We start from the raw sequence: 13,836 nt of genomic DNA on the forward strand, positions 1-13,836 counted from the left end.
TGGCTTGCCTCTATTCCCTGTTTTAACCATGGCTAGAACATTAATGTGCCTTTCTACAGAGAGGAGTTCACGTGTGCCCAGCATTCTTTTGTGCAGGAGGGGCACAGGGGCAGGGCTATAAGGTGAGTGTACGTGTGTAAAACAATGCTAATCATATCTGCACTTGCTGTGCCAGGTTGCAAAGACCCTGGAATAATGCATGTAAAAAGAGATTTCCTGTATGATTCTTTTATTTTAATCCACTGCACACTTGGAATAGCTCTCACCTCAGAATCTCCATAATGGGACCCTCTTAAGGGCAGATCCCTTTATGATGGAAGCCATCCTTAAATACTTGAGTTATTAAGTCCCTTATAACTTAATGCAGAGCCACCTGATACCAAATCCAATCTGTCCTTGAAGAATAATATTCAACTATTCATCAAATATGTAGTAATCATATGCCAACTTCAGGAATTACCTACTACTTTTACTCTTCTATAATACTTCTCTTGTTTAATTACATTTGATAAACAGGAAACGGAAGAAAATGGGGCTTACAAGGAAGGTTAGTTGCTGAGTCTGCGTAACAACAAGAATTAAATAGATGACTTCGGGTAGAGACTCTGTTGAATCTATTTAGCAAATTTATTTACTGCACTATGCTTTCTTGTCATGAGAAAGGGAACGCCTATAACTTCCTCTGGAACTCCCCTTAGCTTACAGCAGAACTCCCCTCTTTACTGCCTGGGCCTTTGATAAAAGTCCATTTTCTTCCTATTTTTCCTGTCTGCCCTGTAAGAATATGTGCCAGGAGTGATAGGCATAAAATATGCTACTTGTCAGACAGGTGACATTTTTCAGCTAATATTTACAAGAGAAAAGAGCAATTAGCAAACATGAATCATGTGTCTGAATAGCTCAGAATACCTAGGAGATTAATTGTTATTTGGTCTAATTTTGCCCCAAGTAAAGTTTCTAAGACATGCAAACTTTGAGCTTGATTACTCCATACAAAATAAGGGGTTTAGGCAATGCAATAGATTTTTGAAATCCTGAAACATTCTTGCTTATTGTAAGTTACAGAGGCAATCAAGACACTGATGCAAACAATTCTATGAAGAGGTTTTTTCTCAAGCCCAGCTGCAAATTAGATTCACTAAGCAGAGGGCCTCAATCTTGGCTAACATTGGAATCACCTGGGAGGCTTTTAAAACACACTAATGCCCAGGCACTACTTTGGATCTGTTAAAATTACATTATTTTGGAGATGAGGTCAGCATCATTAAAGATTTTCTTTTCCTGGGAGCTTCTAATGTGCAGACAGTATTGCGAACCATTAGTTACACAAAGTAACAGTTGCACGTGCAAGCGTCTTTTACCACCTTGCCTTCAAAGTGTTGTCCTCAACTTCACCTGGAAGCTAGGTAGAAATGTAGAATTTCAAGCCTTCCCCAGACCTAGGGAATCAGGATCTGCATTTTAAGAAGGTCACGGTGATTTGCATGCACATTAATGTTTGAGAAGTAGAGTTATAACACTGGTCTGCATTTGGACTGTCACTGGGAAGTAGCGTAATAGTTGATATTTCTTAAACACAGTAAGTCAGACACTGGGCTAGCCCATCATTTCATCTGATCCTCCCAGCAACTCTGCGAGGTAGATGTTGCTATCCACATTTTACAGATGGGGAAACTGAGGCTCAAAGAAGTGATGCAACTTGCCCAAGGTCAAAGAATGGTAGCTCATGGAACCGGAATTCAAATTCATCTCTGTGTCTTCAATGCACATTTATTTCTGTGCTACCAATGACTGCAGTTATGACTATATATCCACTGGCATGTGTATACTACATCCATGAGTGAGTTTTTTTGTTTTTTTTTTTTTTGCTGTATGCTAAGGAAAAGATGTTTTGTTTTCTACTTTACATGCCACATGGTTATTAAATTAAGCTTCAACCTAGGATTGAACTCCTGAAGGTATTAGACAAAGGAGAAAACTGGAAGGTTTCCACAACTACAAAATTAAGCTGACAACACAGGCTTTCCATTCATTTGGGGCCCTTAACTAAACTAAAGGGCAAAAGACTTGGCAAAAGCATGAAATATTCATGCATGCAGGTCCTTTTGCTAGATTAGAACACCTAGCTTGATGCATTTCAAAAATTCTTGGGGGAAATTTGCATTTTATTGCAATGAGGCATCAATGGTAGTCAGCACCTGTCACATATTCAGGAAACACACAACGAATTATTTGCATTACCTCCCAAGATAGCTTCCTCTTTAAGCTAAGTTTATATTTTATCCCCCACATTTAACAACAGAAGTGTAAGTTTTTTCAGACTTGCCACATAATGTACTTGAGAAGTAAGGGTGGGGTGGGGGGGTGCTTTACATAGCCACATTCTTCAGAAAACTCTGAAGTTCCTGGTTTAGGACAAAATCCTGCTCTAAGCACCTGACTCATGCTCTGCTCAGTGTAGGAGGACTGCATGGAGACATGTCTTCGCATAGAAATCCTTTCCCCAACCTGATTATTCCCCTTTGTTTATCTCAGCAGTCAGCAGGGTAGTTTTGGATCTAAAGATAGGCGAAGTGGAGTAACCTAGGCTGAGGTCTGTGCCCCAGAATGACCTCAGGCATCACCATGGTCATTGTGGCCCTCTGGTTTTCATCTACCTCTGGAGTACGAAGAGAGAAGAAAAACATCAATGAAAAAAGACTGGGGTGGCTCTTTCCTCTAAGACATGACAAGGTATAAAAAATATTTCTGGGTTATAAGATGTCCTTAGATTTTGAAATAAAAATGTAAGAAAAAAAACAAATATAAGTGTGATATTTGCAAAAGGATATACACATAAGTTAATGGAACAAAAAGTCCAGAAATAGACCCACATAAATATGACTAATTGATTTTGATGAAGATTCAAAGGCTATTGAATGGGGAAAGAATGGGTTTTTTTTAACAAATGGGGCTGGAACAACTGAACATCTACATGTAAAACTAAAATGAGCTTAACCTATACATCACACCTTATATAAAAATTAAAATGGAATATAAACCTTACATATAGAATATACAACTACAAAATGTGTAGAAGAAAATATAGAAGACAATCTTTTACATCTTGGGTTATGTAAAGAGTTTTTGGATATGATACCAAAAGCATGATCCATAAAAGAAAACATTGATAAATCAAACTTCATCAAAATTAAAATCTTTGCTCTGCAAAAGACACAGTTAAGAAAATGAAAAGACAAGCTACAGACTTCAAAAGAATATTTGAAAATCAATATCTGATAAAGAACTTGTATCTAGAATAAAGAACTCTTAAGGTCGGGGCAGTGGCTCACACCTGTAATCCCAGCACTTTGGGAGGCCAAGGTGGGTGGGCCACTTGAGGTCAGAAGCTTGACACAGCCTGGCCAACATGGTGAAACCCCGACTCTACTGAAAATACAAACATAAGCCAAGCATGGTGGTACATGCCTGTAATTCCATCCACTCAAGAGGCTGAGGCTGGAGAATCGCTTAAACTTGGGAGGCAGAGGCTGTAGTGAGCCAGGACACTGAACTCCAGCCTGGGCGACTGACAGAGACTGCGTCTCAAAAAAATAGAGAATTTTTAAAACCTTACAATAAGAAAATAAACAATAATTAAACAATTGTTTAATTCCTTAGTATACAATTACAAAGGATGAAATGATTTGAATGTCACCAATGAAGATATACAATAAGTACATAAAAACTTAACTAAGGCCAGGTGCAGTGGCTTATGCCTGTAATCCCAGCATTTTGGGAGGCTGAGGCAAGAAGATGGCTTGAGTCCAGGAGTTTGAGACTGGCCTGGGAAACACAAGGAGACCCCATCTCTACAAAATTAAAAAAAAAAAAATTAGCCAGGCATGGTGGCATGGCCTGTAGTCCCAGTTACTACAGAGTCTGAGGTGGGAGAATCGCTTGAGCCTGAGAGGTCGAGGCTGCAGTGAGCTATGATTATACCACTGTATTCCAATCTGGGCAACAGAGTGATACCCTGTCTCAAAAAAAGAAAAAATATGTATATATATATAAAATATAAAATATGTATATATAATATATATATAAAATATGTATATTATATATGATTATATATAAAATAATATATAAATATATGTATACTTAATATCGTTAGTCATTAGGAAAATGCAAGTTAGAACCACTTCTACACAGCTATTAGAATGACTTAAGAAAAGAGCAGGGCGTGGTGGCTCATGCCTGTAATCCCAGCACTTTGGGAGGCCAAGGTGGGTGGATCACCTGAGGTCAGGAGTTCAAGACCAGCCTGGTCAATATGGCAAAACCCCGTCTCTATTAAAAATACAAAACAAAAGAAGGGCATGGTGGTGGGTGCCTGTAATCGCAGCTACTTGGGAGGCTGAGGCAGGAGAATAGCCTGAACCCGGGAGGCGGAGGTTGCAGTAAGCCAAGATCATGGCATTGCACTCTAACCTGGGTGACAGAGCAAAACTCTGTCTCAAAAAAAAGAAAAAATAGAAAAGAATACCAGTGCTGGGAAGGATGAGGAACAATTAGAACTCTCATATACTTGCTGGTGGGAATGAAAAAAATGGTACAGCCACTATGGAAAGGTTTGGCAGTTTCTCATAATAAACCATACACTTACCACGTGACCTAGCAATCCCACTTCTAGGTATTTATCCAAGTGAAATGAAAACCTAGGTTCACACAAAAAAACCTATATGCAAATATTTATAATAACTTTATTTGTAATCACCCAAAATGGGAAATACCCAAATGTGCCCCAACTGGGGAATTTATAAACAAAATATAGTATACATGCACTAGAATATACTCAACAGCAAACAGGTGTAAATTATTGATTCACACAACAATATGAATGAATTTCAAATGCTTTATGTTAAGTGAAAGAAGCCAGATACAAAAGGATATCTAATGAATGATCCCATTTATATGACATTCTGGAAAAGTCATTACTATAAGGACAGAAAATAGATCAGTAGGTGCCTGGACTTAAGACTTGGGTGAAGCTTTTTGTTTGTTTGTTTGTTTGGCAAGGGATGGAACTGTCCTGGATGTTCACTGTGGTGGTGGTAGTTATAGGACTATGCATTTGTTAAAATTCATAAGACTTTTTTAAAAAAAGAATAAATGTTATGGTATATAAATTTAAACATGCATATGTAAGTACATCCATATATACATCCTTTAAAAATGATATAAAATGTTTTACCCTAATTTTTCACTTCAAACTTTATTTTATAGATAACACAGTAGAGCATCCAAAGAGCATACAAGTAAGGAAAGAGTTAATGATTAATGATTTGTTTGAGTTTTATTCAGAGGCAACTTTCATCACAGTCTTTAGGAGGCACACATTTTTTTCAAGCATTAATCTAGCAGAAGAAAATGGAAATAATGTCTACCAACAGGGAACTGGTTAAATAAATTACAGCATGTCCAGTAAAATATATAAATCTCCTTAAAAATGCAGGATGTCTATATTTGCTGATTTGGAAACTATAAAGAACATACATTTATTGAATGCTTACTAAAACTTCTTTTAGTCCTCTTCAGCAATTTCTTTCATGAAAAAATAAAGGGCAGACTGAGAGTGATGGCTCACACCTGTGATCTCAGTGCTTTGGGAGGCTGGGGCAGGAGGATTGCTTGAGACAAGGTGTTTGAGGCCAGCCTGTGTAACATAGCAAGACCCCATCACTAAAAATATTTTAAAAATTAGCCAGACAGGGTGGTACATGCCTGTAGTCCTAGCTACTCAGGAGATTGAGGCAGGAGACTCACTTGAGCCTGAGAGTTGGAGGCTGCAGTGAGCTGTGGTTGGGCCACTGCACTCCAGCATGGATGACAGAGGAAGACCCTGTCTCTAAAAAGTTTTGTTTTAATTTAAAAAAGGTAAAAATAAAGGGCATATCGGATAGTGCTATGAAGAGTATTTGCAAAGGAGGTTTTATTGGGCTAGGGTATGTGAAGCATTTCTGGGGAGCTGACAAAGTTCTTCTTAAGCTGGGTGGTGGTTACAAAAGTAATCACCTTATAGTAATGTTAAGCTTTATAGTTGTTTCATGTGGTTTTCTCTGTGATATATTTTACAACAGAAAGCTTTAAATAAATTTTCAAAATATATTTAATTAAGTAAAATGAACATCTGTGAACTTACCAACTAGCACATTACTAATGATGTATATCTGCCTGCACCAGAGGTAATTGGCGTCCTGAATATCGGGCTTATCAGTCTCTTCCTTACTTTTTTTTTTTTTTTTTTTTTTGAGACGGAGTCTCACTCTGTTGCCCAGGCTAGAGTGCAGTGGCGTGATCTTGGCTCACCGCCACCTCTGACTCCCTGGTTCAAGCGATTCTCCTGCCTCAGCCTCCCGAGTAGCTGGGATTACAGGCTTGTGCCACCACGCCCAGCTAATTTTTGTATTTTTTGTAGAGACAAGGTTTCACCATGCGGGCCAGGATGGTTTCGGTCTCCTGACCTTGTGATCTGCCCACCTTGGCCTCCCAAAGTGCTGGGATTACAGGTGTGAGCCACCATGCCCGGCCTCTTCTTTACTTTTTAAGCTTTATCTTCTATATATAAGGTATGCCTAAGCAATATATTTATTTATGAAAAGGACATTGTGCTATGTGTTATCTTCTGGCCTTAATTTTTATTTATTTTTTTTTACTCAACATTATGCTCTAAGATTCATAGATGTAGTTACATGTTTCTGTAATTTATCTACATGCTATATAATAATAGATGTAGTCATATGTTTTTGTAATTAATTTATTCACATGCTATATATTATATATATAATATATATTCTGCAAATATACCATAATTTCTCTATCCATTCTCCAGTTGAAGTTCTTCTAGACCTACTCCTGGAATCAAATTCTCCAGGGCATATGGATTGTTTTTATTTATTTGTAATGACTGAGAATACCGCCATAAGTGTTTTTTTTTCTTTTTTTTTTTTTAAATGGAATCTCACTCTGTCACCCAGGCTGGAATACAGTGGCATGATCTTAGCTCACCGCAACCTCTGCCTCCTGGGTTCAAGCAATTTTTCTGCCTCAGCTGAGTAGCTTGGATTATAGGTGGCCGCCACCATGCCCGGCTAATATTTTTGTATTTTTAGTACAGAGGGGTTTCACCATGTTGGCCAGGCTGGTCTCGAACTCCTGACCTGAGGTGATCCACCCGCCTCGGCCTCCCATAGGGCTGGGATTATAGGCGTGAGCCACTGCGCCTGGCCAAGTGTTATTTTTAAAATTTAAAAATAGAAAAGAAATGTGCACTGATAGGGTACTAAGCATCACATTGATTTAATTCAGGTATCTTCTTTTCTTTTCAATGAAGCATGCAGGTCTGGGGCTGTACAAGGAGCAAGGAAGAAAATGTAATCTTCTGTCTGTCTGGACACCCTGATAGCTGTAGCTCTCTGTCTCAGGCACTGAGTGTTGCAGTCTGATTACTTTCATATTTTTATATGAGAAATTTCTTGTATTTTTAAAATTATATTTTATTATACAAATAATACCTAATACATGCTTCTTGTAAAAAAAAAAACACCTGAATATACATAATAGATAAGACTATCCTTTTTACCCCCATCCCAGACCTCCTCCCCTCCCCAGAAGTAAACACTAATTATTTCTCAGATCCTTTAGTTTTTTTGTTGTTTTCTTTTGCAGGTACCCTCCTCTGAAATCAAAACTCTTTAATTAAAGAGACATGAAATGACAAGATTTTTTAAAAATCCCATGAGGAGAAGGCATTCTAATTTAGGTAGGTATTTAATATTTGTTTGAACTGATGTTATCTGCATAGTGGAAAGCAGAAAAGAATTCCAAATTCATGAAGAAAGTGAGAAAGCACTACATTTTTACTTTCCTTTCAGTTAATTCAGCAACATAATTCATTACACATATTTTTTGATTCTGTGAATATCCAGAATAAACATTCAATACGTATCCATATTCAGACTTCAGTGCAAAAACTTATTCCAAAGTTGGAAGATTTATGAGTTGTCTGCCATTTTTGATTACCATCATCATGGTAGCACAGTAAAGTAGAAAGGACATTAGCTTTGTTGAAATCTTGCCTGTGTCACCTAATAACTATGTAATCTCGGGGAAATTAAGTACCTTTTCTGAGTTCTAGTTCCCTCACCTGCAAAATGATTGTTGTGAAGATTAAATGAACTATACCATATGTAAATTGCCTAGCACAGTATCTGGCATTTAGTGAATCCTCAATAAATGTAAATGCTCTTCCTTTTGCCCCATTAGTATACCTAACTGGGAGCTAGTGCCTATCTTCATTGTCTTGTGCTGATTATCTTAGAAGAAAAGATCCTTCCTCTGTAGAAAGAGCCAATGAGGGATAAAAAATGTTGCCCCTTGTCACCCTAGCTCACTCCTTTCTTAAGAGAAAAGGCAAAAAACAAAGACATAAAACCCAGGATCTCAGTGTTTTTAAGCTACAAACCCACAGAGGTTACACATTCCCCAAGTTTTCTCCTGAAGCCCCCAGTCCTGCCACAGGATGGGGAACAGTGTCTTTTGGCCCTCATTTCCCTTATCATTCTATGGAAACTTGAAGCTGTTTTGTAGCATGGAAGTTATTGCCCCTTTTGCTTGTCTCTAAAATTCCAGCCAGGCAGGGTTCCTTGCAAAGAAAACGTGAAAAGTTCCTTTAGCTGGCCCTGCAGGCAGGAGAAGAGTAGAAGTAAGCAGAATATCTCAGGGTCTTCCTTTGAGGAGGGCCCCAAGTGCATGTCTCTAGTGCCAGACCAGGCTGGGCAGCTCAAGGGAGTGAGAGGAATGTGACTGGGTAAAGAGTGATCTGGAACCAGCTAGTAGGGAGGAGAAAGCTCTTCGAAAGATTATCAAGTGCCAAGAGAGCCATTATTTCTCAATCATGGGCAGAAAGATGATTTCCCATGGGGCTGGGGCTATTGTCTTGAGGACTTAATCCTCTGTCCACACCTCTATCTTACTCTCTTACCTCCTGGTGTTCATCCAAAATAGTGCACTCATGGTTCTAACTACACCCTCGAATGGTCTGAACTACCTTCCCCAGGAGAACAACCAACTGTGAAACTGCTTTTCTTTCTGCTCACTCTCATCCTCCAATAGAAGTCCTTTCTTCAAGTCCAAAGGGATAGCCTTAAGGTTCATTGTTCATTTGGGTTTTAGGAAGACTCAGTAAACCACATTAAGGTATGAATGACCAACAGCTGCTATTGTTGCTTTTCAAAAGAGAAACTCACAGAAACAACTAATAATATGCAGAATGTCTTCAAGACATTATCTTTAGAGTAACGGTGTTCCCTGGCCATTGTCTCCTTACTCTCCCTGCCAGAAAGGAAGGGGACAGCTGCTTGGCATCTCACCTTTAAGGGAACTCAACCCTTGCCCTCTTGTGTCAGTTTAGATTTACATGGTCTGAGTGATCCTGTCTTCTTGTCATTACCCTCACTGGATAGTGGGAATAGATGGAGCAATATTCTCAGTCCCCATTTCTGTCAGATAGGGACATTGGCATGTATAAGCCAGCATGGGGACTCTTTTTTTTGTGTGTGGTGCTTGGAATAGCCCAGAAATCATACATCCTCTCAAAGAAAGCCCTCAGCCTGAGGACCACATTTTCATTTTTGGCTTTGGCTAGGAACCACCACCTGCTCTTCTTTCTTAAGCCTCTCCCTTTGTCCCTTCTTACCTGCTATCTGGTGAAGCTGCAATTCCAGGCTCAACATTAGCAGGAGGAAGATCATGTTCTGTATTTGATCTGAAATAGACAATTGAAAGTCTCAGGGCCTTGTGAATCTTTGCTGGGTCTTTGGTTCTTTGTTCACTTTTGAAAACAGGGGAATAACAAATCATTTGGGGAGGGTGACAGACCGTGGTAGAGTGGAGCTGGGAGGAGAAGTTATAGGTTGATTTCCTGGAGAAGAGAAGATATAAATTAAGAGTAAACAAGACACTCTTTATAAATCCAAATGAGAAGTTCTTCTTCCTTTTCTAATGGCCGTTTCTGAATATGAACCAGTCCTTGTGAACCACACATATTGGCAGTTACCTGCACGTCTCATGAAGCTTTCCATAGCTTTTTTCAATAGCTGGCCCTTGAACCCCAACTTTGTTTGTCAAATGAATAATGGACACCATCTTCTTTACCTCGACTGGATGTCTGGGAGTCTGACACTTGAAAATAAGACTCCATAGAACAGAGCTACATTCTCAATAAATACTTGCTAGTTGACTGAGCAAAGTAGTCAAGTGCTTTTGAGTGCTGGAGTTGAGTTTGCCCCTCTCTTGAACTACCTCTTACTAAGAGGTTTAGACAGGGAGAGTAGGGAACTGGCTCTGATGAGGGTGGGGGCTGCGAATGCCCCACCTGGGTCCTGCTGTACCTCCCATGCTTTCTCCTTTACTCTGAAGCTTTCTTTATCCATGGACTTCTTATGATTGAGGAAAGGGACAGAGCACACAGCTAATCTGATAATGGTCTGAAACTGAGGAGGCTTTCCAACTTTTATCAGCCATGGAATCATTTCTTCAAGGGAAATCTGTTGGAGCCATACATCTAAATCAGGTAACAGCAGAGCTGCTCTGAGTGTGATGAAAAGCAGTGGAGGGTTTGGGTCAGGAGAATGATAGAACCTCATTTACATCATTAAGAGACAACTAAGCTTTGGTGTAGGCAATAGACTATTGCTGAGAGGGAGAGGTTGCTGGCAAGATTACAAGCAGTGAGATCAGTTAGGAATGTGTTTGCAGAAATGCTGATAGCTTAGAGTAGAGGGGCTAGTAGGGGTGAGAAGTGGTCTGTTGGCGAGTTTATATATTTTTTCTTTGTTTTAAAATTTTATTTTAAAAATTTCAACACCTTTATTAAAGTATAATTGATATACAAAAGAGGGTTATATATGTATAAGTGTGTATATATATTTAAAACACAAACTTTTTTAAGTGCATGACTCTGTGGTTTTTAGTATGTTCACAGAGTTGTGCAACAAACACTATTATCCAATTTTAGAACATTTTCATTACCCTGAAAAGGAACCCCTTACCCATTAGCAGAAACTTCCTATTTCCCCTTCCCTTTCCCTATGGCCCTTGGCAACCACTAATCTAGTTTCTGTCTCTATCAATTGCTTATTCTGGATATTTCATAAAAATGGAATCAAGCAATATGTGGACTTTCGTGGCTGGCTTTTTTCACTGAACATAATGTTGTCAAGGTTCATCTGTATTGTAGCACATATCAGTACTGCATTCCTTTTTGTGACTAAATAATATTCCATTGTATGATATACCACATTTTGCTTACCCATTCATCAGTTGATGGTCATTTGGATTGTTTCTGCTTGTTGGCTATTATGAATAATGTTCCTATGAAAACTCATATACAAGTCTTTGTCTATGTATACTTTTAATTATCTCAGGTACATATGTAGGAGTAGAATTGCTGAATTAAATGGTAATTCTATATTTAACTTTTTGAGGAATTGCCAAGCTATTTATCAAATATATGATTTGGAAATATTTTTTCCCATTCTGCACATTGTCTTTTCAGTTTCTTGATAGAATCCTGTGAAGGATAAATGTTTTAATTTAATTTTGATTTTATTTAATTTTGAAACACAAATTGATTTTAAGTAAAAAAATCCAATTTATCTACTTTTTTCTTTTATTGTTTGTGCTTTAGGTGTAATACCTAAGAAACCGTTGCTTAGTCAAGGTCACAAAGATTTACATCTGTATTTTCTGCTAAGATAAATATAAATGGAGCAATTGTACAGGGACAACTGGATGTCCACATGCAAAAGAACAAATTTGGAGCCTTACCTCATACCATATACAAAAATTAAACAAAATGGATCAAGAACCTAAATATAAGAACTTTAGTTCCAAATTTGTTCTATTGATTGTGGGCATTCAGTTGTGCCTGTACAATTTGTTGAGGAAATTATTCTTTCCCTATTGAACTGTCTTGGCACCCTTGCAAAACATCAATTGATCATATATATAAGGATGTATTTCTGGACTCTCGATTCTGTTTTATTGAACTATATGTCTATCCTATGTCAGTACCACACAGTGTTGACTACTGTAGCTTTGCAGTAAGTTTTGAAACTGGAAAGTGTGAGTCCTCCAACTTTGTTGGTCTTTTTCAAGATTTTTTTTAGGGGGCTATTTGGGCTTCCTTACATTTTCAAATGAATTTTAGGGTCAACTTGCTCATTTCTGCAGACAAAGGAAGCTGGAATTTTGGTAGGGATTGCATTGAATCCATAGATCAATTTGGGGAATACAGCCAGCTGAATAATATTTAGTCTTCCAATTCATGAATACAGCATGTCTTTCCTTTATTAAGGCCTTCTATAGTTTGAAAAAAGACCTGAAGGGAACTGCTGACAGGCTGGATATATAGTTTGAGAAAAATAGGGAAATCTGGGAAAATTCCTAAGTTTGGGGCTTGAGTCACTAAGGCAATGGAGATGCTGTTTATTAAAATGGAGAAGGCTGAGGGAGAAGCAAATTAAGGAAGGGGAAAAAGAGTTACATTTGTTGTAGATTTGGTTTGAAATGCCTATTAGATATCCAAGTGGAGGTGTTTAGTAGGCAGGTGGGGTAGAGATGTAAATTTAGGAGTCATCAATGCAGAAGTGTTAAAGATTTAAAGTCATGGATATCTGCATTACATCACCTACAGAAAGATAGGAAAGAGAGTGCCCAAGGACTGAGACATGGGGTATTCCAACATTTATAGATCTTTGTGAAGAGTGGTCACCAGCAGAGAAGATTGAAAGGAAGGGTACAAAGGCAAATGGCAGTGTGTATTATCCATGCATTTTATTTTCTGTATTCTGATGCTTTGACACTTGGGGCCTTGCTGACCCTGAAGGGACTGCCCCTCCCAGGGTTAGCCAATTCTAACCTCTAAGAGAGAGTAAACCACTTGCCCATGAGCACACCTTTCAAATGCAAACCAACCCATTTCAGAGCCCATACCCACAACTGCCTCATTTATTGGGGGCTTTCACATTCCCAACACTATGCACCTGCCCTAATCACCCCAGGGCCAAGTACCAGAAGACTAGGGACAGCCCCTATGCCCCAGAGCCTGCTGAAATTATTTATATCAGCTAATCCTAAATCCACTCACCCTGCTTCACCCATTTCTTCCTGTTGAAACCACAATAAAGATCTTGCGCACCCCCACCCGCCTCCTGGCTGACCCTGGTGCTTCCCCATGTGGCCCTTTGTGGCATGGTGTGCCCCCTTCTCTTGGGATCTGTGAGTACAACATACTTTTTTCAATGACAGTCATTTCCTGATATATTGGCCTCACCATACCTAAATAATAATAAAACCTATATTTTAGAACACAGTGCTACAAAGGAGTGATCAGTAGAGCCAAATACTCTTGAGAGTTGCATTTAGCAGTATGGAGGTCATGGATGATCCTGACAAGCACAGTATCAGTGAGTTTTGTACAGATGAAAGCTTGAATAGGTTCAAAAGAGAATGGTAAAGATGTGGCAACAAATATAGGCAACTCCCTCAAGAAGACTGCTATAAAAAGGAGAAGAGAAATGAGTCAGTAGCTAGAGGGAAATGTAAGGTCCTCAGTGAGCTGTATTCTTGTTTTTATTTTAGAAAGGGAGATCTTACAGCAGGTAACAACTGGGAACAGAATTAAGTGCTTTCCACAGGGAAATCCTCATGGCATACCTTAGCCTTCCTTATTCAAATGCATATATATCCAAGAAAGGTATCATCTTAAGCTGCACCAACAGGCCTGGCACTTGC

At 38.8% G+C, this 13,836-nt stretch overlaps 2 protein-coding genes across 5 annotated transcripts in view; one reads left to right on the forward strand and one right to left on the reverse strand.

The window, feature by feature from the left end:
* PLGRKT (plasminogen receptor with a C-terminal lysine) overlaps nucleotides 1–13,836 on the forward strand; it is a 270,391-nt gene that overhangs the window by 98,545 nt on the left and 158,010 nt on the right. For all 3 annotated transcript variants that reach the window (XM_063696423.1, XM_063696424.1, XM_063696421.1), the window contains one exon: nucleotides 7,708–7,801. The gene's annotated coding sequence lies outside the window, so the exon portion shown is untranslated. The remainder of the gene's footprint in view (nucleotides 1–7,707; nucleotides 7,802–13,836) is intronic.
* Nucleotides 1–13,836, reverse strand: part of PDCD1LG2 (programmed cell death 1 ligand 2) — a 61,818-nt gene that overhangs the window by 39,492 nt on the left and 8,490 nt on the right. For both annotated transcript variants that reach the window (XM_019033592.4, XM_019033590.4), the window contains exon 2: nucleotides 9,737–9,805. In XM_019033592.4, coding sequence (XP_018889137.3) covers nucleotides 9,737–9,791 — 55 coding nt within the window. In that variant the 5' untranslated portion in view covers nucleotides 9,792–9,805. The remainder of the gene's footprint in view (nucleotides 1–9,736; nucleotides 9,806–13,836) is intronic.

Source organism: Gorilla gorilla, chromosome 13, assembly GCF_029281585.2.
Source record: "Gorilla gorilla gorilla isolate KB3781 chromosome 13, NHGRI_mGorGor1-v2.1_pri, whole genome shotgun sequence".
In the NCBI taxonomy this organism is placed as follows: domain Eukaryota; kingdom Metazoa; phylum Chordata; class Mammalia; order Primates; family Hominidae; genus Gorilla; species Gorilla gorilla.